Source organism: Cervus elaphus, chromosome 32 (assembly GCF_910594005.1).
Source record: "Cervus elaphus chromosome 32, mCerEla1.1, whole genome shotgun sequence".
In the NCBI taxonomy this organism is placed as follows: Eukaryota; Metazoa; Chordata; class Mammalia; order Artiodactyla; family Cervidae; genus Cervus; species Cervus elaphus.
This window is the reverse complement of record NC_057846.1, coordinates 27850368-27874496: the sequence shown is the minus strand read 5'-3', so window position 1 is coordinate 27874496 and position 24129 is coordinate 27850368. Positions and strand designations below refer to the sequence as shown.

Below are 24129 nucleotides of genomic sequence, written 5' to 3'. Positions count from 1 at the left end.
AGATAATGCCTTTTCAGCTTTCCTTTTCTGTTAAATTCAGGTAACATTTAAGTTCTTCGAAAAAGTTGAATGCCAGTGTAATGGGAATAAACTACCCAAACTACATCATTTTAAAACTTGTTTATCCTTTTCAATAATAATTTCAGCAGTCAGAAACAAAAGCCACATGGTAACTTGAACAGTTAAGGCTCAGTATAAAGAAATATTAACCATTTATAGGGGATTAGCTACTAAGAAGGAATCGGGATTATAAAGAATACCCTTGGGCTGAGAGGGTACCCAAGGAAGGAACAAAGTTGGAAGGGCAGCAGTAGCCCCCTCCCTCGGTGGGAATCAGGCCTCGTTGGAAGAGGTGTGTTCACTGCTAGAGTTTGTCCAAGTTGCTGGGCCGAGGCTGGCAGAGAAAGAACCACAAGCTGGGACTGGCAGCCTGGAAGCCTCCTGCTGGGGTACCACTGGGCCGGTGTTGGCAGACAGGGAATCTTGGACCGGAAATGCCTGCCCCCCCCCAACCCCCAGCTGGGATGCATACAAGCCAAGGCTAGTTGGGCTGGGAATCTCAAGTTGTAGCTAGCAAGCAGGGATCCCCCCACCTTCACCCCCACTGGGGTACAGGTAGGTTGAGGAGTCTGAGACTGATTTTATTTAATGTTTTTTGTTTGGTTGTTTATAAATTATCCAGAAGAGAGGGAACATAGTTAAATTTCCAAATATTCAAGTTCTTCCAGAGAGTAAATTGCCAACTTGATGGGAATGGCCTATAAAAGAACATTTTTAAGAACTATATACGTGAGTAAAGGACAAGGCAGAAGAGCTGCTCTGGGGTTGGTGTTCTGAACTGAATGGTATGTATCTCCCCAAAATTCATGTGCTGAAGCCATAACCCCTCGATTAGGGCTGTATTAGTATGTGGGACCTCCAAGGGAGTAATTAAGGTTAAATGAGGTCAGGAGAGTGGACTCCTGATCTGATAGGATTAGTGTGAGCAGAGGCACCAGAGAGCTTGCCCTCTCTCTCTGTGCCCACACCCTGCAGAAGGGCCATGTGGGGACGTAGGAAGAACGTGGCAGTCTACAAGCCAGAGAGAGAGATCATACCACGTCTGTCCTGGCACCTTGATCTTGGACTTCTGGCTTCCAGGACTGTGACAAAATAAATTCTGTCACTAAGCCATCCAATCTCTGCTATTTTGTTGTAGCTGCAGGTAAGTTCAAGGTGACTTATTTAAGGAAAAATAGCCGACTATTAATGGTATAGTGTGTTTGTTTCTTTCAGCTGTAATCTAGAAAAACTAGAGTGATTATGTAATCAGGCTCCAAAGACAATGGCTCTCTGCATAGCCAGAGGTTTTGTCATTGAGGGTCAGCTGTCACTCTCAAGAAATCAGTAGAATATGTGGTGTTGCATAAATACCACATATGCAATATGCACATATTGCATAATCTAGATGTTTGGAGCTGAGTCAGGATGATTGAGAGAAAGGTCATAGGACATGAAGCAGATGGGAGCACAAGGAAATGTCAGGCAATTGGAATTGTTTGGTCACCATGGACGTATTTAGAGGACTCCCAACTTACAGTGACAGGAAGGTACCGAGATGGCAAATATATGTGTGGAGCTGAGGTGTCAACGGCTATTTCTGGACCCTGCTGATTAACAGGATACTCTTCATAAACTGATTTTATTGACCAGAGGAGATGGAAGTGTCCTCATTTAATTTTCATGTAATGTTTACACTTTGTGGTTAATGTTTGCTGTTTCGTCGCTCAGTCATGTCTGATTCTTTGTTACCCCATGGACTGTAGCCCGCCAAGCTCCTCTGTCCACGAGATTCTTCAGTCAAGAATACTGGAGTGGGTTGCCATTTCCTTCTCCAGGGAATCTTCCCAATCCAGGGATTGAACCTGGGTCTCCTGCATTGCAGATGGACTTTTTACTGACTGAGCCACCAGGGAAGCCAGCAGAGTTAGTCTTAATTTGTCCATTTTACAGTGAAAATGCTTAAGTTTAGAAATCTCTTTTTCCCACGTTTACCTAATTAGGAAGTGTTGAAACTGGCATTAGAACATAGGCCTGGAGGATTGTAAAATCTGTGCCCTTGTATTTCAGTGTACTAAGTTGTGTAATGTGGAGGAACACTCAGTTGGGTGTCCTAACACCTGAGTTTTGATCTCAGACTCATTTCCTGCCTGTGTGGCCCTGACTAAGTCCTCCCTAGATGCTGGACTAAGCTAATTCTTTTGGAGCTAATATATGTTCTGTTTGCTTTTTTAAAAATAATACACCACTCCACAATTTTTCTTTCTATAAGAATATGTCTATGTATGAGTGCGTATATGTGTATGTATCTATAATATATGTCATATATAAATGATTTATGTTTCTTTTAAGAATGAGCTTTTTTTGATTTTATCTTTTTATTTTTTACCCACTCTTCTGTAACTTGCTTTTTCTCACTCTGCTATGTGTCTTGTGGCTCTTACCATAAAACCACCCCTAGGCCTACCAAATCGAATCCTTTTCAAATGACCACAGACCACTCCAGTGATGTGCCATTGTTTGTTTAACCATTGTTCTACTGATGGGAATTTTGATTGTTTCTATTTTTTCACTGTTAACTGTGCTATAGTGAGTATCCAGGGTTCTTTGTAGATGCAAATGTTAAGTTGCTGGGTCCATAGCTGTTATATTTTAATAGATTCTATCAAGTTGTTCTTCAAAATGGTTATACTAAAATATACTTTTGCCAGCAATAAATAATGGGCTTCCAGTGTCCCCTTTCACTTTGTCAAATTTAACTGTTTTCCCAGTTTGAGTATGAAAAATGATTCACCATGATTGTTATAATTTCCACTTCTCTAGTTATTAGTGAGGTGGAGAATTTTTTGTTTGTTTATAGTTTCCTGGGGATTGCACATTAATATCCTTTGCCAACTTTTATTTTTTATTGACTGATTTTTAGGATATGCCAAACTATTAAATCCTGTTTCTACTTCATAGGTCACAAATGCTTTTCTGCCCTCAGTGCTTTTAAAAATGTATTTCACAGGCCTGTAAACTAAACACATATCATTTCCTTTTTAGCACAAATGTGACCATACTGTACATATTGTTCTTGCCTTTTAAACTGATATTATATTGAGAGATCAATATATTATAGGTCTCTTCTTCTTATATTTGGATGCTCTTCCAAACTGTGGATGTGTCATAATTCAAGTTTAATGTTTATTCCATTTTCAGTTCTTTTTAAAAATCAGACTTGATAGAGGTTTGTGTTTTATTACGTCTTTTCAAATGCCACTTTTTGTGTTTACTGTTTCATTGGGGGAGTTTATTTCTTTTATCTTTATCATCTATTCCCTTCTATTTTCATCAAATTTATCTTATCTTCTTTTTTAACTTCTTGAGTTCTTATCCTGTTTTTTAGCTTCTATGTAAATAAATACTTAGTTCATTTATTTTAAATTCTTAATTATTCTTATAGTAAATGCATAGATGAATTTTTTTATGTCAATAATGGCATTGACCAAATTATACAGGGGGCTCTTTGTAAATTCCTAAGTGTCATTTATTTTCAAAAAGCTTATAGTCTCAGTTTTTATTTCTTTTTTTAATCCAATCATTGTTTACATAACAGCGTATCTTAAATTTTCTAAAGTGGCCTTTTTCCTTTTAGTCTTTTAGCATTTTCCCATATGTATCAGGGAATAACCCTTGAAAGAATTTGTTTTTTAAAATGGAACATATCCAACTTTTAAATAGACAGTAATACTATAGTGCATATTAGCTGTGTATGTACTAGCAGTTTACAGAATAAACTACCAGCATATGTACCTTCTCTTGTCACGATCCTCTCTTCCCCACAGAGATAGCCATTTTAGCATTCCCATAAGTTTTCATAGTTTTATTGCAAATGGATGTATCTCTGAATAGTATACACTTATTTTGCAACTAAAACATTTTATGTAAACAGTACATACCTTTTTATAATTAGTCCTTTAAGCTAATGTTTAAGAAGTTTATCCATCTTGACACATGTACTCCTAGTTCATTTCCATTCCTGTATAATGCTCTACTGTATGAATATTTCATTAAACCTATATAACTTTCACAGTTTTATCTTACTGATGTTTTCATGATGACTAATAAACAGTTTATATATTCTCTGTTTACTAAAATCAAAGTTAATGAGCACCTTCTTTGTTTCGTTACTCAGATCCTTTTTCTTGTTTCTCCACTTGACCTATCCATTTCTAGTAAAGAAGTGTTGATATCTCAGCCATGATTGTGAGTTGATCAGATTGCATTCTTTTAACAGTTTTTTCACCATATAATTTTAAGCTGTTTTGTTCATGTGTGTGGTACCTTCTTGGTGAATCTTTCTTTGTCCCATTTACCGCTTTTGGTTCTTAATTCTATGTTTTTTCAAACACTCTTGGTAATGTTTTACTCCTGTAAGGAACATTTAATAGTTTTTTTAAGAAACACAATATGAGAATTGCTCATTTTAATGGGGGAGTTTAACCCAATCTTTTTTTTATTATAATTGTAGACATGTTTGCATGTGTTTTTGCTGTATTATGTGTATGTGTTATTCTGTCTTTCCCCTTATCACCTGGTGTTAGATTGGTCTTTTCTTCCTTTATCTTTTCTCTTCCTCTGGTGGTTTGAAAGTTATACATCCTATTTCTAGTCTCCAAGTGGTTACATATCACTTTAACAAACTGTGTATATTTTAATATATACACCTGCAATTTGATATAAATTGGTATCAGAAAATTTACCATTCCAAAAAAAGACACATCATTGAACATGTTTTTCTGTATCACCTTCCCCATTCCACATTTTCTGAGGTCAGCTACACTGTTAGCACCAGGTAATTATTGGTTTTTTAATATTATGTTTTAATTTTTAAGGGAATCCTTATTTACCAATTACAGTAAGTTTTATAACCATATTCATTCATTCATTTATTCAACAAATATTTGAGAGCTTGCTCCAAGCCAGAGACTCTTCTAGGCACTGGGGAAGCAGAAGTATACCACTCAGGCAAAAATTCCTGCCTTCATGGAATTTATATTATCACAGAAGGCTGGAGATGGAAATTTTGGATTTGTCAGTATATTTATAATCTGTAAAGGCTAGATGAGATGATTAAGGAGGTGAGTATAGATTCAAAGAGAGGAAGTCCAAGGACTGGCCTAGGGCAGTATCAACAAAAGTACCAAGAAGGAACTGCCTGGGTAATAGGAGGGAGATGAGGAATGGGTGGACTTGGACAGGAAAAATTATTGCAAGGAAAAGAGAGTTATCAACTGGGTCAGACGCTGTAAGATGAAGACTGAGAATTGACCTCTGGATTTAGCAACATGGAGGTCATCAGTGACCTTGACAAGCAGCGTTAGCGGAGTGGTGAAGGGGAGAACTTGCTGAAACAGGAAACCCAGTGTGACAAGCTGGATGGAGAGGTGGGCCGGAAAGCTTCCAAGATGGGAGAAATGTGTGTGCGCTGAAGGGAAGCACTCTATGGGCATGGAAGAGGGGAAACAGTGAAGCAGGAAAGGCAGGGGGGGCCCCTGCTGGAGCAGGCTCTAGAAGAGCGGGAAGAGGCGAGATGTATGTATCAAACTAGCGTGACTACTGCCGCCTCAGAGATACGTTCACCTACCGTCCTATCAAATGATGAGATGATATATACGCAGGTACTTTGTAAACTTGTAAAGAATCCTGTAATATATAAGCTAACGTAACAGAGCAAGTGGAAACTTTAAAATAAGTGGTCAGTTACTTTTTTTTCCCAATGTGATCTCTGCCAGGGAAGTGCTTCTTGATTGATCTTCAGTTGTGTGTATTTCCAAATGGACACGTTTACCAAGCAGCAAAACATTTCTCTTAGAGGACTTTGGGATTTTCCCACACTGAGAATTTTGATGTTTAACCTTTCGACCACCCAACAAGCAAAGAAAATGTTACCCCTTTTATCTTCTTAGAAGCTTTTAAATCAGCCTGAAGCCATTTGAGAAAGCCAAATGTAGTACTTCCATGAACATCTTTTTAGCTAGAATAAAAATAAACGTGAATAGACTCTCATGCGCATCTCATAAGATTCTTGCCCAGAAAATATAAAATAAAGATCTAAATTCAAATGGTATTTGCTCTTTAATGTTTTATAAAAATGTTGCTACAGTTGCCAATATCAGGTAGGGCCTCAACCGAATGATCAGCATCCTATATGAAGTCAAATGCATGCTTTAAACATTGTTTACTTTAAAAAATTAGTAGTGATTCTATTTAATAAAACATTTAAAAAATAAACTACTAAGCATGAGTAATTGAAATAATTTTGCTCAGTACAAATGGTTTTTATTTTTCCTTCTTCCATCCTTTGTTCTCGGGTCTCCTTTTCTCAGCTGCTAAAAGGTAATGCATTATGTGGTGTTTAGATAATTGATATAATTGTTTCAAGTTACCTCTTTAGGGTATTATCAGCTTGTAGGCATCATTTTCTCTAATTGTTAAGTAGTGAATCCTTTATCTGGCATTTAATCTTGCCTCCCTGGGAAAACCAGACCTTACTACAGAGTAAATTTTCGAATTGCTGACCTGAAGTAACATGAGCCGGTGCCTTGGCAGTGAACCTTTGCTTTCTGTTGTTCACAGGAAGGATAATGATGTGGCCTGAAGGCCCTCATTTCAGTACCTTAAGAAGTAACATCCAAGTACTAGTTGCAAAGGTCTGAGCTTGGAAATTCCAGAGAAAATAATTGCATTGACACAGTATTTTTTAATTTCTTTTGGGAAATTGAGGTAATTTTAAAATGTAACTTTTATCATTTCTACCATTTCTTAAACTACTTGTCTTATGTTGGCATGACTTAGAGGATCCACAGTTACCTGAAAATGATCGTTATTTATTTTTATGACTAAATTATGACTTATTTTACAGGTATGTTTGAAAATTTTATTTCCGCATATATATATATACACATGTATACATTCTATTTTTGTAAGTAACAACACTGAGATTGTAGAACTCGAATGTAGAATGTTTTACAATTTCTCAGTAAAATAAAAGATAGCATGTTTTTTTAGAGCTAGAAAGAAGATTCCCTAAACATTTTCAGCAAACTTGAAGAGAATGTTAAGCAAATCCCATGAAATAATTTCATAAAAAGTGTAAAATGCAATTTCCTAGCAGCTGTAAAATGAAAAGGCAATTTTGAAAAAAAATTTAAATTTTTTATACAATTTTTAAAGGTTACACTCCATTTACTGTTATAGCAAAATATTGGCTGTATTCCCTATGTTGTATTGTATTGTGCATCCTTGTAACTTATCTTACATCCAAGAGTTTGTATCTCACACTCCACCGCCTCTATACTGTGCCTTCCCTCTCTCTCCCCACTGGTAACCACTAGTTTGTTCCCTGTATCTGTGAATCTGCTTCTTTTTTGTTATAGTCAAGTCATCCTAAATTGCACCAAAACTCAGTGTACTCCCAAAGTATCGATGGAATTTTAAAAATAGAACCTGATAGATTAATTTCAAAGCTCACATAGAAGAAGAAATTGCATAGCAGTCAGCAAAAATATTTTTAAAAGATTGACAGTCATATGGAGCTTTGCTTTACCTAAAGTCAAAAACATAATCAAAAGCTATAGCAATTAAAGCATTATGGTACTTGAGTATGAAGAGACAAATCAGTCAGTGGAAGTGAACAGAAAGTATAAAAACCGACCCAAGTATTGATTTTCTGTTTTGCTCTCTGTCCCATCAGATCCTCCAGCCAGATGAGCCCAGTCCTACCAGCTAATGATAACTAGAATGCTCTAGGATCAGGCCGGTTTACTGTGATCGCATGAGAAAATTGTCTTTTACTTACTACCAATCTGTGGTTCATTTGAGCAGTGCCAACTTCACGGCAAAAAGATGGGGAAAAAGTGAAAACAGTGACAGATTTTATTTTATTGGGCTCCAAAATCACTGCAGATGGTGACTGCAGCCATGAAATTAAAAGACATTTGCTCTTTGGAAGAAAAGCTATGACAAACCTAGACAGAGTATTAAAAAGCAGAGACATCACTTTGCCATCAAAGGTCCATCTAGTCAAAGCTGTGGTTTTTCCAGTAGTCATGTACAGATGTGAGAGCTGGACCATAAGGAAGGCTGAATGACAAATAATTGTTGCTTTTAAATTGTGGTGTTGGAGAAGACTCTTGAGAGTCCCTTGGACTGCAAGGAGATCCAACCAGGCAATCCTAGAGGAAATCAACTCTGAATATTCATTGGAAGGACTGATGCTGAAGCTGAAACTCTAATACTTTGGCCACCTGATGCCAAGGAGTGACTCATTGGAAAAGATCCTGATGCTTGGAAAGATTGAGGGCAGGAGGAGAAGGGGGAGGCAGAGGATGAGATGGTTGGATGGCATCACCGACTCAATGGACATGAGTTTGGAGCAAGCTCCAGGAGATGGTGAAGGACAGGGAACCCTGTCGTACTGCAGTCCATGGGGTGGCAGAGTTGGACACAACTTAGTGACTGAACAACAATGTGTATATTTACACCATGTGATTTATCACACTAAATTGAGCAGAGGTGATGGAGGAACCTACACAACTGCAGTAGCTGGAGGCCCTTTTAAGCACTCAGGCTCTGGTTATCTTTTTTATATGTAAATCATATTCTCCCCCTTTAGGATATATATATATATATATGCCATATATATATGTATACCAAATATATGTGTATATATATATAGCCCTGTTAGGGATGTAAATATATATTTATAAATATGTGTATTTGTCTAGGGGCACAAACCATTTCCAAACTCCTCCCCACACCTTCTTTTAAGGTGATAAATAGACCAGTAGGCACCTAGTGCCATTATAAAAAATGACAGGTACTTTTGCTAAGGCAACAAGAGGTAGAACTCATACATACAGTGATGTTTTAATGAAAACGTTTAACTCAGATTTCTTCTGAAACTGTTTCTTGTGTTTAAAGAATACAAATTGTTCCACAGTTCTGTGTGTTTTTTTTCTTTCTTTCAACATAGGATGGAAAAGAGGCGAAAACCACAGGCCATGACTAAAATTTTAGGAAAGTAGTGATTGCTTCAGAGAAGGCAATGTCACCCACTCCAGCACTCTTGCCTGGAAAATCCCATGGATGGAGGAACCTGGTAGGCTGCAGTCCATGGGCTCGCGAAGAGTCGGACACGACTTCACTTTTCACTTTTCACTTTTCACTTTTGTGCATTGAAGAAGGAAATGGCAACCCACTCCAGTGTTCTTGCCTGGAGAATCCCAGGGACAGCAGAGCCTGGTGGGCTGCCGTCTACGGGGTCGCACAGAGTCGGACACGACTGAAGTGACTTAGCAGCAGCAGCAGGAGTGATTGCTTAAACAAAGGTGCAGCAGTGGGTGGATGTGAGAAATTAGAGGGAGAACAACAGGCTTTGTTAATTGATTGTTGGTAGAAGTTAAGGAAAAGGAGGAGTCGTCAGCACTAGTTCATAGGTAGATCAAATTGCCAGCTGCAGCAATCAAGCAGGCTTGGTGTGCTGGGACCAGGCCTAAGGAGGGATAGTTTGATGAGAAAGCAACAGGCACCCCATGAGCAGTAATGGTAGCAGGTAAGGGCAGAAGTCACACATAAAGTGCATATTAGGTCACAGGAAATAGGCAAAAATTGTGGTTCCGGGTGTTGGAGTGAAGCATGACTTCAGATTATGGTGCAGAAGCAGTGAGTGCCCCACATCAAGTGGTCCTCCAGGAAATTCACTGGAGATGAGTCATGGTTGACGGGGGCCACCTTGGCCCAAGGAAATGGCTTAGCAAGAAGAAAACAGGAGAGTAAACTATGGTCACAGACAAGATTGGTTTCCCTGCCCAGCGAGGAAGAGAAAGCCCCTGAGATATAGGTGTAGAAGGGACTTAAGACGGTAGATGGATCCCTGAGGAGCATTCAGGGAAATTATTGCTCATTATTGACCTTGAGTGATTGAGTGACTCCTTACCCATGTACCCATGTGCGCTTAGTTGCTCAGTCGTGTCCTACTCTTTCGACCCCATAGACTGTAGCCTGCCAGGCTCCTCTGTCCGTGGGATTCTCCAGGCAAGAGTACTGGAGTGGGTTGCTGTGCTCTCCATGCGATCTTCCCAACTCAGGGATCAAATCCTGGTCTCCCACAATGCAGGCAGACTCTTTACCGTCCTAGCCACTAGGGAAGTCTTCTTAAAGCCTTCTTAATAACCTCAGTCTATTGTGCTTTTCTTCTCTTACTCTGAGTTACTCTTTTCCATGTTTGTACCTTTTGTCCCTCCAGCTAGCGTTTTGTCCACCTATGTAGATCATGTATTCTTTAAGAGCTGAGACTAGATTCTACCTGTTATACAAGCCATTTAAAAAAGGCATCAAAAAAAATTTTATTTGACTATTTCCATTATGTTTTAAAAAGTCTTAGTCTTCAGAGTAGTAGAAAAAAGATTAATAATTTGCCTGGCTTTTCATTTAATAAGGTGTAACTTAGAAATATAAAATGTAGTTTTCTTACTGAAAGTTCTTATGGTCTGTTTTGATACAACTTCTCAAAATAGTAGATGTTTAAATAATTTTAAGTTTGTACACAGTTTGCATAATGACTTAGAAGAGGCAATAAGGAGATTAAGTTTGTCATCCTAAATAAGAATTTTTTCTGATATAAAATGTTTTGTGTGAAATGTTCAAAGGTATAATTTTTTATTGTTATTAACCATGTAAATTGCCATAAGCTTCCTGGAAGCATCTTGATAATGTGTATGAAATGACTGTGTTTGACCAATCAAGTTTACTCCCAGGAATTAATCCCAAGGAACTATTTATAGATATATCTAAATATTTTCAAGGCTGGCCATTATATTAATAACATTGTTTTATAGTAGTGAAATACTATGAATTACCTAAATATTCAACCATGTGGAATTAATTAGTTAATTAATTAAGTTAAGCAACAAACATTTACTATGAAATATTGCATAGTTACTAAAAATGGTCTACTGGACTATTTAGTCACATGGAAAAATGATATATTAATTAGTAAAAAGAATCAGATAACCAGACAGTATAGTATAACCCTGATTTTTTGTCAAAAAAACCATAAACAATTATATCTATAAGTTTTTCAATTCTGTCTTCTGAATTATATACAGTAACTATGCATTGCTTTTGGAATCAGGAAAAAAAGCATTAAAAATTTTGTTACAGTTCAAAGAAAATAAATAGAAATTATTTATCTACAAGGAAAGATTTTAAAATTAAGGAAAACAAAAGAGATTCCCTTCTCCCCATACACACTCCTCATTCTGCTTATCTTAACCTTGGGTAGAATTCAGAGTGATCATTGGTGGTAACTCTACCATAGTGATCTAGAGTTAGCAACTTCAGCACAAATCTAAACTCTACCACTAAATGGTTTCCTTAATGGTTGCCAAGAACAGCCTATCAGGGTTTCCTTTTCTTCTTTTAGAAAATTAATAGACTACAGTAAAAAGAGTTCTAATTAAATAAGTAGGCCTATATAGAGAGTACATAGTAGGCATTCAGCAAGTGTTGGTGTTCCTTCTGAAGAAACTACTAGCTCAGAAATTTAATGTTCTCCGAGACTGAAGCTAAAGAAAGAAATCACAAGTCCTTCAAAGAGCCAGTGTAAAGTCTTCAGAATCTGAATGATAATCATAGTAGGATCTTTTGAACATTAATTCATTTTATTCATGTGGATATTTGTTTATGGTTATGTATTTTCACCTTTTTTCTTTTGCTCTGTTAATTCCCTATCAACATAATTGAAGACATGTATCTTCTAGAAGGAGGTGTCACTTCACACAGTCCAGACTTAATTTGCTTTCTTAACTTCAGGTTGCTGTTGGCAGAACGGAAGTCGAAGACCTGGACCTCTATGCTACATCTCGGGAAAGGCGATTTCGTTTGTTTGCTTCTATAGAATGTGAAGGGCAGTTGTTCATGACTCCGTATGATTTTATTTTGGCTGTTACAACAGACGAGCCCAAAAGTAAGTATATTTCTCAAGTTTATCTCAACATATAACATTTTTTCTTATCTCTATTTTTTAAAATTGTGGAGCAGTGTAAGTTTTTCGAAACAACTAACCAAGTAATGTGGTACTTCAAACAATACTATGCTTTGATGTTTTGATACTGTGTATCAAAAGATACGATGTTACCAGACTAATACTTCTTATAAACCCCTACTGGTATCTTTTCTCTTTTCAGAAATTTTCATTTGTTCCCTCTTTCTCAGTACATCAGAATAAACACCCACCTTATTTTTAATATTCTTGATAAAGGTTCTTATTCTGCCAAATCAGTTCTTATATCCAGCCTGGACAGAAAAACGTGGAGGACTGATTTTGCAGTTAGACTTGGACAAGAATTCTTCCTGTATCTCTTCTGAATATTGTCATGGCTCCTGCAGTGTAAATGTAGACTGATTGTTTCTCACCCTTCCATGTGTTAGGGCAGTGGTTCTCAAACTTTTTGGCATTATATACTTTCTTACAAAATCACTGTAATGTCTGACTTAATAGAAGACATCTGGATTCTCATATCTGCCTTTGTGTTCAATTTGTTGCAGTGTTTGTTTTCAGAAAGTATTGACATATGGACAAAATCTGCCTAACAGATACAGAAGGAGGAAAAGGGAAGGGTATTACAAAAGCCTTTTCAAATAATCATAGATATTCTTCTTTGGTATTATATCAATACTTGGCTGCTGGTAGTTTCTTAAAGTTTACTTGCAATGTGGACTCTGAATTTTTGTCATCTGTTTTGTTAAAATCCATTGACCTACATTGCATTTTTGAATGGCTCATTTTGCTTTATATTGATATAATTTTGTACTATCAGCTGGAAAATATTGGTTCATTAAATTACACCGATCTGTCAAATGTTGCCATATTTCATTGTACAATATTTTTTAAAAATCACACTCACTAATACCATCAGAATCTAATCAGAAAAGTCTTTGCTTGTTGGAAAGCTGTCAGATGCATGGTGTATACAAGCTTTCCAAAATTTTAATTTTCACTTGAAGTCTCAGATGTTATTATTGACAACAAATACTGTCAGTTGTTTTCTTTAAGCAAGAAACTCAAATTAACATCAGTTTATTTTTTTAATTTAATTAATTAATTAATTTTGTATTTTGTATTGGGGTATAACCGATTCACAATGCTGTGATGGGGTGGACAGTAAAGGGCCTCAGCCATACATAGACATGTATCCATTCTCCCCCAAACTCCCCTCCCATCCAGGCTGACATATAACATTGAACAGAGTTCCATGTGCAACACATAGGACCTTGTTGGTTATCCATTTTAAACAGAACAACAGTGTGTATTGGCAACCATAAGTTCATTCCCTAAGTCTGTGACTCTCTTTTTATTTTGTAAGTAGTTCATTTGTATCATTTCTTTTTAGATTCCACATATAAGACATGTCATATGTCATACGATATTTTTCCTTCTCTGTCAACTTCAGTTAATATCTAATCAGTACTTCTAAGATGTAATTAAAAATGATAACTGTGAAGATCAAGATATTTGCAAAAACCTTTTTTTAAAGTATAGGGCTTTAAAAAGAAATATTTACCTCAAAAAAGAAAATATGCTTCAGAGACAGAATATTAAATCATATATATACCAAAGTAGCATATTAAAATTAGACAAACTTGTATTTAGACCTTGGCAATTTTTATGAGCTTTGAGAACCTGAGTAAATTATTTAGTCTTCTGTTTCTTCATTTATAAAAATGAAAGTAACAAAAAGTCTTGGGAGGTTTTTTGAGGATGAATGATATCACTTATGTTTAGTGTAATACCAATATACAGTAGGCACTGAATAAGCTTTGCTAGGTGACAATGTTATCATCATCATTATCACTTGAATTCAGAACCATTATTTTTTAAAATCCTTAACTTTATGGCAATATCAACAGGAAAATGTTATGCCATGTAAACATTTGCTTAATAATTGTAATTCAAATAAATGTTAATTGAGATATACATCAGATCACTGATTATAACTTTGTGTTTGAAGTCAAGAAAATTTCTTATTTTACCTACTTAAAAGAACCTAAAAGGTAAATTTTCCATCTAGAACTAAAATAAGTAATTATTTTCATGTAGCTTCAAGTATTTTTTAATTTTAAAGAATTTATTGTTTAAAAAGTTCAGACTTACATAAATGTATTAAAAATATAATGAACCTATAGCCCAAGAAATAAAATATATCCAAAAGAATGAAGTCTCTCTTTACCTTATGTATGCAGTAACTTCATTTGAAATAAAGAATTTAGAAAATCAGAAAATCCTTTGAAGAACAATCTTAAAGGCTCTTTAGTTTTATTTTTAAAAAAGTCAGTAATACTGAACATGGTGACATATCCGGCAGAATGAATATGTCTTTTGTGAATAATTTACCCTGGAAATCTCATAAACCCTACAAAACTCAAGAGTGTCTAACTTCCTCTTTGATAAATGCCTTCTGAACATTGCATAAGAGCATATGCATGTACTTTTGTACCATTTATTTTTCTTCCTTTTTTACTGCTATATTTCAAAAGCAACAGAATAATAAAATTATTTGCATTGTTATGTTCACTATATAAAGGAAGATGTCTATCAAATGAATGTATAAAGTATTATAATTAAGGTTAAATGCTGAAGTCTACCTTATAGACCTGTGATTTTAATCACTTGATTACAGGGTTCCATATTAACTATCTCAGGTAAAGAAAGGATGTTGTTACTACATAGAGAAGAAAACTATCTTCATAGAAATCAGTTTGCTAAATTTTAGAATATAGTTCTTCCCTCGTGATCTTAAAATGACTTATTACATTGCTTAAAAGAGAAAATTGCATAGCAAGAAATATCTATCTTATAATCTTGAATTTGATATATTATTTACATTAACAATGGTTAATTATATAGAAAAACCCACATGACCATGGAGAAAAATTATTGCTTGTCATTATTGTGCTGTAGCTGAAATAGTTAATGTTTACTAAGCTCAACATTCAGAAAACTAAGATCATGGCATCTGGTCCCATCATTTCATGGGAAATAGATGGGGAGACAGTGGAAACAGTGTCAGACTTTATTTTTTTGGGCTCCAAAATCACTGCAGATGGTGACTGCAGCCATGAAATTAAAAGACACTTACTCCTTGGAAGGAAAGTTATGACCAACCTAGATAGCGTATTAAAAAGCAGAGATATTACTTTGCCAACAAAGGTCCATCTAGTCAAGGCTATGGTTTTTCCAGTGGTCATGTATGGATGTGAGAGTTGGAGTGTGAAGAAAGCTGAGCGCTGAAAAATTGATGGTTTTGAACTGTGGTGTTGGAGAAGACTCTTGAGAGTCCCTTGGACTGCAAGAAGATGCAACCAGTCCATCCTAAAGGAGATCAGCCCTGGGTGTTCATTGGAAGGACTGACGCTGAAGCTGAAATTCCAATACTTTTGCCATCTCATGCGAAGAGTTGACTCATTTGAAAAGACCCTGATGCTAGGAGGGATCAGGGGCAGGAGGAGAAGGGGACGACAGAGGATGAGATGGCTGGATGGCATCACCAACTCGATGGACATGAGTTTGAGTAAACTCCGGGAGTTGGTGATGGACAGGGAGGCCTGGCGTGCTGCAATTCATGGGGTTGCAAAGAGTCAGACACGACTGAGCAACTGAACTGAACTAAATTGAATACAGCTGTATTATAGGGCTTAATCACATCCAGACCTGGAGATAATTCTTGGACAGGCATTGTATAGTCACAGTATTCAAATCTGAGCAAAGAAACAGCACTGTTGACTGCACTTGTTTTAATACTATGAGATGTATAGTGTTTGAGGTCTTCAGGGATGTGAGAAATCAGAAAGAGAAAATGACCTCTGGTATTTTATTCAACTGTAACATTCTCAGAGAAGAGTGGAAAACAGGCCAAGTCTTCCTAGAACATCGCCTGTTCTCTCCTTCATCTCTTTTTATCTTTGCCCTGTCCTTCCCATTCACTGTAGAGAAACCCAACCTTCAAATTATAATCCGAGATACTAACACAGCAGAGATCACAGGTAACACCTTAAAATTATAATTTCTCTATTATTTTATATTCTAACATCATCTAACAACATTTAATGAATATCATTATTTGTGTTTTTAGCCCTAGGACATTTAACTTGGGGTAAGTTAATTTACTTTGTAAATTCAGAAATCCCCAAAGTGAGATGATGATTATGGAAAATATGTTTTCTACTCCACTGATATTATTTATTATGAATAGTTTATAGTACATGAGACAAATACAAATGTATAACTTACACAGGTCCACATCTTAAGGTTAAAAAAAACTTTGCCTTTTAGATATAAAAGTCAGTGTCATGAGTTATGATGTAGATGGTTACTAGATTTTTGTATACATTACATGAAGTATTTATTATCCACTTTTTTATGTTTGTTTTTTATAGTTGCTAAAACATGGAAGTCACTTTCCAAACAGGTAAGTTAAAGCTCTTGGTATACATATTCATGCACACAATTAAATGTGTATATATATGTGTGTATATATATTTATGATGCATACATACATTGTGATATGTACATATATAAATATACATAAAGCTAAACTCAACGGAGATTATTGGCAAATTTTGCTAAATTAAATATTGAAAATTTTGGCACACAAAAGACAATGTCAACAATCTTAAAAGAGGTATGACATGTGGGAGAATATGCTTGCAACCTATTAACAGAAAAGGCTAAGTATCTTATATAGAACTCCTGTAAATCAATATAAGAAAGATAATCAATAAGAAAATAATGGATGAACATAGCCAGAGAGGCCAATAAATGTATGTAACCAGGGATATGCAAATCTCACTAGTAATCAGGGATATGCAAATTAAACCAATTATATGATACTGTTTTACACCCATCAGGTAGTCAGCTTCCAGAAATCTAACAATACCAGTAATTATCAAGGATAGAAAGGAGGAACCAGGTGAGAATGTAAGTTGGTATTTTCTCTTTTGAGAGAAATTTGGCAATATCTTATGCGTATCAGAAATTCTACTTCTAGATATGTTTATAAGAGAAACATTTGCATACTTATACCAGGAGTCCTGAAAAAATTAGAAACAATATAAATGTTAATTAGTAGAAGATTAATAAAAGAATGTGAAGTAGGCATATGAAAGACAAAGGAGCTAAAATGAGTAATACATAAGACCTATGTTTATCAACATGAATAGGCCTAAAAAACATAGGGTTGAATAAAACAGCACATTGCAAAGTAATATAAACTGATTTTTCTTAACATGCAAAGACCTTTTGGGGGCATCCATAAAGTCAAGACTATTTTCATAATAATACTGAGAAGTTGCTTATTCTGTTACTCTCATTCTCTCACAAGGGTACAATGGAGTTTCCCAGAGGCTTCCTGATGAGTGATGACATCATCACTCTGAGAGATAATAGAATATGTGCTTATGTATTTTTGTGTTTTAAAAATATATCATTTCTTGGGAATTCCCTGGTGGCACAGTGGTTAGGGGGCTTCTTGGGGGCTCAGTTGGTAAAGAACCCACCTGCAGTGCAGGAGACCTGGGTTTGATCCCTGGGTCAGGAAGATTTCCTGGAGGAGGAAATGGCAACCCACTCTGATATTCTTGCCTGGGAAATCCAATGGACAGATGAGCCTGGCAGGCTAAATCCATGGGGTCACAAAGAGTTGGACATGACTTAGTGTCTAAACCACCAAAGTGGTTAGGACTCAGCACTTTCATTGCTGAGGTCACAGGTTCAATCCCTGGTCAGGAAACTAAGATTCCACAAGCTATGGGGTGTGACCAGTAAGAAAAGTATCATTTCTATTTCCACACGCATTAAATATAATTCGCATAAGCAATCTCTCTTCTGGGTTCACAGTTTTTAAGAATATAAAGAGTTACATTTCAGAACTGCTGTGTACCCATTAAAATGAAAATGAAGAATGTTTGGCAGGAAAATATGATCATGATATATTAAGTGCAAAGAGTAAGTTACAAAAGTTTACATAGAAAATTATTCAATATTTAGAACAAGAATGACAAAAATAAAGAATGAAATTAAAGTCAGATTAAATAAAAATTTTAATTGTGGTTAATCCCTGGATCACAATCTGTTTTTATTTTTTGCACTTCCTAATTTTCCTATAACATATATATTAAGTATTTACTTTAAAAAATTGTACTCAGGAAAATTGTGTAAATCCTTTAAAAGGCATCTATAATTCTAGGTAAATGAATTCAATCCAGCAAATATTTATTTAGTCCCTACTTGCAGTACTGCAGTTTCATTCTGATACTGACCATCCAGAGTTAGCATCAGACCCCACAGATTTAAAGACCCAATCCCCCAAAAGATTGCCCTCATTTCAGATGCCAGCTGCATTTCAAGGGATCCCAGACCACCCACACTTCTGACCAAGTGCTACAAATTCAGATAGTTCCCACAACTTCCCTCAAGTTTAATAATTTGTTAGACAGACTCATAGAACTGAGAAACATTCTACACTTAGATTTCCAATTTATAATTATCATTATAAGGGAACAAATCAAGGCCAGCCAAATAGACACATGCAGCAAGGTATAGTAGGGTTCTGAACACAGCTTCTGTGCCCTCTCTCTGAGGGATCAGGGTATGGCCCCATCCTAGGAAGACCCATGTGTTTACAAACCTGAAAGCTCTGTTGGGCTTGGTGTCCAGAGCTTTTATTGGGAGTTTCATTGCATAGCTGTGATTGACCAAATCATTGACCACACAAATGAATTCAATCTCCGTTCCTTCTCCCCCCCCCCTCCCCAAAGGTCAGGCTAGCTCACACCCCCAACCCTTGAGTCACAAGGCGTTTTTGAAGGTCAGCTCCCATCCTGATTCTTCTCCTTAGCATAAACGTTGGTGTGGTCTAAGGATGTGGAGTCTTGCCCCCAGAAACCAGGGACAAAAGCCAATCAAATTCTCTGTCTTCAATACTACTGCCTTTAAGAGACTAAGATAGGCACTGGGAGTGGGGAGAGAGAGTCCGAGCCTGAGTGGAAATACAAATTTTAATAAAATTTAAAAGTCCCTAAAATTGACATGAAAGATCAGTGTGTCAGTTGGATAATCTAGACCAGACAGAACTAAATTATTACAAAAATAAACTGCTTAGAGTGAGTAAGGATCTGGCCAGTCATTGACTAATTGTGTGATCCTGAGTGAGTTACTTATCTTCTTTAAGACTCAGTAATATATGCATAATGAGAATTAATTTTTAGAATTAAATGAAGTGTGTATTAGCCCAATGCTAAGCACATAGAGGGAACTCAAATAGAAGGTGGCTCTGAATTTTTGGTCTTAAATTTTTGCTGAGTAGAAGAAATGGAGTTTAATACATGAAAAGAGTTAAAAGGGAGAAAGAGAAGTAATATCAATATAATAGAGACAGTATAAATGAAAGTGTAAAAAGTGTACTCAAAATACTTTTTAATCTCCTGTTTTAACAGAAATCTTTATGAATTGACTGTTGCTTAGACATTAAACATCATTAGTCATTGTGAATCCTGACCTCCGTGCCACTCCTGTCCTAGTCAGCAGTGCTCAGCACTGGTGGCATCTGTTACCTGCCATGCGGAAGTGAGAGCAAGGGCTCACAGATGGACTTCAGGGCCTCTACAAATCCCCTAAAAACACCTCTCCTGCTTTTGGCATCCCGGAGATTCCCTATTTGTCTGCTAACACAGCTCTGTAATGAGAAAGATAGTTTATAAATGTCACAGGGCTTTTTAAGGTACAACTACATCGGGAAAGGGGGGAAGATCCCTTGGAGGAGGGCACAGCAACCCACTCCCGTATTCTTGCCTGAGAATCCCATGGACAGCATTTTGATATACATGGGCTATGGTCCACAGGGTCACAAAGAATTGGACACGACTGAAGTGATTTAGCACACACATCGGAAAGGATTGATCTAAAGTGCTTCTCAAACTTGAGTGTACATAAAAGTCATTCATAGATCTTATTAAAAGTAGATTCTGGTTCGGTAGGTCTGGGATGGGATCTGAGATTGTGCATTTCTAACAAGCTGTCTGGCAAGGTAATGATGCCAGGGCCTTTAGGGAACCACACTTTTGAGTAGCAAAAATCAGATCTGGAAAAGAAGCACTTCCTAGTGTTTGTTTGTTTTTTTTCAGTGTGTTACTTAGCAGACTAATTTTTTTTTAATTTCAAATTATTTCAAGTTATCTCACCAAATCCTTTAATAATTTTTCACAATTAACCTATTTATCATTTTCACTTAGTTGCCCTTAACACAAGTAAGCACAACAAATGAAAGATTGTTTTGGTATCTGAGCAATGAGTCAAATGTTTAAATGTTCCAAAATAGTCCCGCTTCTGCTTGGTTTAAAAAAAAAAAAACAACTGACTAATCAGCTATTGGAGTGTGTATTCTTTACTGAATATTTAGGTTAAAATTAGGAAAAAATTGCAACAGTGACCGTAATAACTCAATAACCTGTTTTCTCACTTCATCTGATGTCATTCTTTAAGTCACTATAAAATACTCTTCATTCTTTCCCAGTATAATCTGTTGCCCAGTTGCTTCATCAACCCCAGAATTGCCTAAATCCAAATGGGCTACAGAAAAGACAGTATGTGAAACCTGCTGATCCTATCTGACCTGCATTAGGCATACACCATTTTTTATGGCTTCCATGGAACCATCCTTTTCTAACTGGCCCCAGAACTTAAATTCACCGTTTTATCTTAATTAGATTATCATATATACACACATATAATATGTATATGTGGTGGTGCTGGTGCTCAGTCGTGTCCAACTCTTTGCAACCCCGTGGACTGTAGCCAGCCAGGCTCCTCTGTCCATGGGATTTTCCAGGCAAGACGTGCATTGCCATTCCCTACTCCAGGGCAGCTTCCCTACCCAGCAGTCAAACCTGCACCTTTTACAGCTCCTGCGTTGGCAGGTGGATTCGTTACCACTGGCGCCACCTAGGAAGCCCTATATATCTCCAGTTAATACATTTATCTGAAAATTTTGGTAGCTCTAATTGAATTTAATGTAGCATCTTTATCACTCATTTTTACTTTTGCACTTTTGGTCAAATATTGTGTTTTACTGTTGAATGGACCACAGAGAAAGTAGTATAAATACACCCATTATCTGAGGTCTTCTAAGCAGAGAATGTTTTTTGCATAGGCATTTAAATATTTTTGGTCTATTTTATAAATAAGTGGCTTACCTGTTAATCAGTATAATGATACTTTATGTAACAGGAATTAAATCAAATGCTATCAGAAACACCACCAGTTTGGAAAGGATCATCAAAGTTATTTCGAAATCTTAAAGAAAAAGGTAAGTTAACTTTAGTATTTATGTATTTTAGTACTGACACTGTATTGTTTATACTATTTATACATGCACATTTCCCTCATGCTTAAATAATTTTGCAGTTATATATGTGTCTGTGTACAGAGAGAAAAAAACTAAAACGAAAACCACCAAAATATTAATAATGAATGTTTCTTGGTAGTGAGGTTAAGGGTGGTTTTTATGTTACTTTATTTATGATACATTATTCATATCTTCCAACAAAGTGAACTTTGACAGTTTAAAAAAAACCTTTTTAACCATATTGAGAAGTATACATTATATTTACCTAAGGAAAGCATTTTTCAGAAATACTGATTTCCAAATATCTATTTTTTCTTCTTTCCATTTACTTCCAGATTTTCTTAAATTTAATCAGTATGAAAAGCTTATTGGATATATCTTTTGGCTGTATAATTTGAGCATTTTTTTAAGACAAAACTCACAGCAAAATCCAGTTGTTTCAACTTACTGTATTACCCACATCTATATATATGTTAACTGGTTAATTCATGTATGTCCTTGCAGTCAAATTATATAGCTGTTACTACAATTTTCTTTTACAGTGAACTTTTTATAAATATTTATAGTAGAAACTGATCAATGTAATCTCTTTAATCTTAGAAAGGAATGTTTCTTAGAAATATATATTTTTATATTCAAATATAAGAATATACAAAATAAAAATATAAAGCAATTGTATAAACTTACCTTTTTCTTTTTTATCACTTTTAACCAATATTGGTTTGAAAATAATATATTTAACATGAAGATAAATACTTTAAAAGAATAGTTATAATTCATATTTGTTTATCTAAGTAGAATTAGAAATTCAAATTGCTTATACCTAGATCTCATGGACTCTAGATGGAGCAGACATCTTATCTTTAATTGTAGGCTTTTCATAACTAGGGTTTATATATATTTGTGAAGTCTGGGCTATGATATCTAAAGTTCTTAGAAATTTTTTTCTGGAAGTTGTGTTAAGATTGCCATTCAAATTTTAGAGTGGAATGATAGGATCAAGAAAGTTCAAAGCTCAGAAGAATGGGGTAAATTGGTGAATGTAAAAAGTATTTCCTTAATACCTCTCATGGGAAAATAAAATTGGATCAAATATAATCTAAGAAAGATAAATGGATGGAAGAAGGAAATTCTTTTTAGTTAAAGGGAGGCTTAAATTTGGAAGGTATAGGTTTAGGCAAGTCATAATCTAGGAATCAGCGAACTAAAATGGACTGGAATGGGTGAATTTAACTCAGATGACCGTATATCTACTACTGTGGGCAGGAATCCCTTAAAAGAAATGGAGTAGCCATCATGGTCAACAAAAGAGTCCGAAATGCAGTACTTGAATGCAGTCTCAAAAACGACAGAATGCTCTCTGTTCTTTTCCAAGGCAAACCATTCAATATCACGGTAATCCAGGCCTATGCCCCAATCAGTAATGCTGAAGGAGCTGAAGTTGAACGGTTCTATGAAGACATACAAGACCTTTTAGAACTAACACCCAAAACAGATGTCCTTTTCATTACAGGGGACTGGAATGCAAAAGTAGGAAGTCAAGAATACACCTGGAGTAACAGGCAAATTTGGCCTTGGAGTACGGAATGAAGCAGGGCAAAGGCTAATAGAGTTTTTCCAAGAGAACACACTGGTCACAGCAAACACCCTCTTCCAGCAACACAAGAGAAGACTCTACACATGGACATCACCAGATGGTTGACACCAAAATCAGATTGATTATATTCTTTGCAGCCAAAGATGGAGAAGCTCTATACAGTCAAATCATGATCTCCTTATTGCCAAATTCAGACTTAAACTGAAGAAAGTAGGGAAAACCACTAGGCCATTCAGGTATGACCTAAATCAAATCCCTTATGACTATACAGTGGAAGTGAGAAATAGATTTAAGGGACTAGATCTGATAGAGAGCCTGATGAACTATGGACGGAGGTTCGTGACATTGTACAGGAGACAGGGATCAAGACCATCCCCATGGAAAAGAAATGCAAAAAGGCAAAACGGTTGTCTAAGAAGGCCTTACAGATAGCTGTGAAAAGAAGAGAAGCGAAAAGCAAAGGAGAAAAGGAAAGATATTCCCATTTGAATGCAGTGTTCCAAAGAATAGCCAGGAGGAGAATGCCTTCCTCAGCGATCAATGCAAAGAAATAGAGGAAAACAACAGAATGGGAAAGACTAGAGATCTCTTCAAGAAAATTAGAGATACCAAGGGAACATTTCAGGCACAGATGGGTTCAATAAAGGACAGAAATGGTATGGACCTAACAGAAGCAGAAGATATTAAGAAGAGGTGGCAAGAATACACAGAAGAACTGTACAAAAAAGATCTTCACGACCCAGATAATCACAATGGTGTGATCACTCATCTAGAGCCAGACATCCTGAACTGTGAAGTCAAATGGGCCTTAGGAAGCATCACTACAAACAAAGCTAGTGGATGTGATGGAATTCCAGTTGAGCTATTTCAAATCCTGAAAGATGATGCTGTGAAAGTGCTGCACTCAATATGCCAGCAAATTTGGAAAACTCAGCAGTGGCCACAGAACTGGAAGAGGTCAGTTTTCATTCCAATCCCTAAGAAAGGCAATGCCAAAGAATGCTCAAACTACCGCACAATTGCACTCATCTCACACGCTAGTAAAGT

At 36.2% G+C, this 24129-nt stretch overlaps 1 protein-coding gene across 3 annotated transcripts in view; it reads left to right on the top strand.

Annotated features, from left to right (window-relative positions):
* MICU3 (mitochondrial calcium uptake family member 3) overlaps window positions 1-24129 on the top strand; it is a 76864-nt gene that overhangs the window by 11897 nt on the left and 40838 nt on the right. For all 3 annotated transcript variants that reach the window (XM_043893582.1, XM_043893580.1, XM_043893581.1), the window contains exons 2-4: window positions 11899-12052; window positions 16522-16553; window positions 21368-21446. In XM_043893582.1, the coding sequence (XP_043749517.1) occupies window positions 11899-12052; window positions 16522-16553; window positions 21368-21446 (265 nt within the window). The remainder of the gene's footprint in view (window positions 1-11898; window positions 12053-16521; window positions 16554-21367; window positions 21447-24129) is intronic.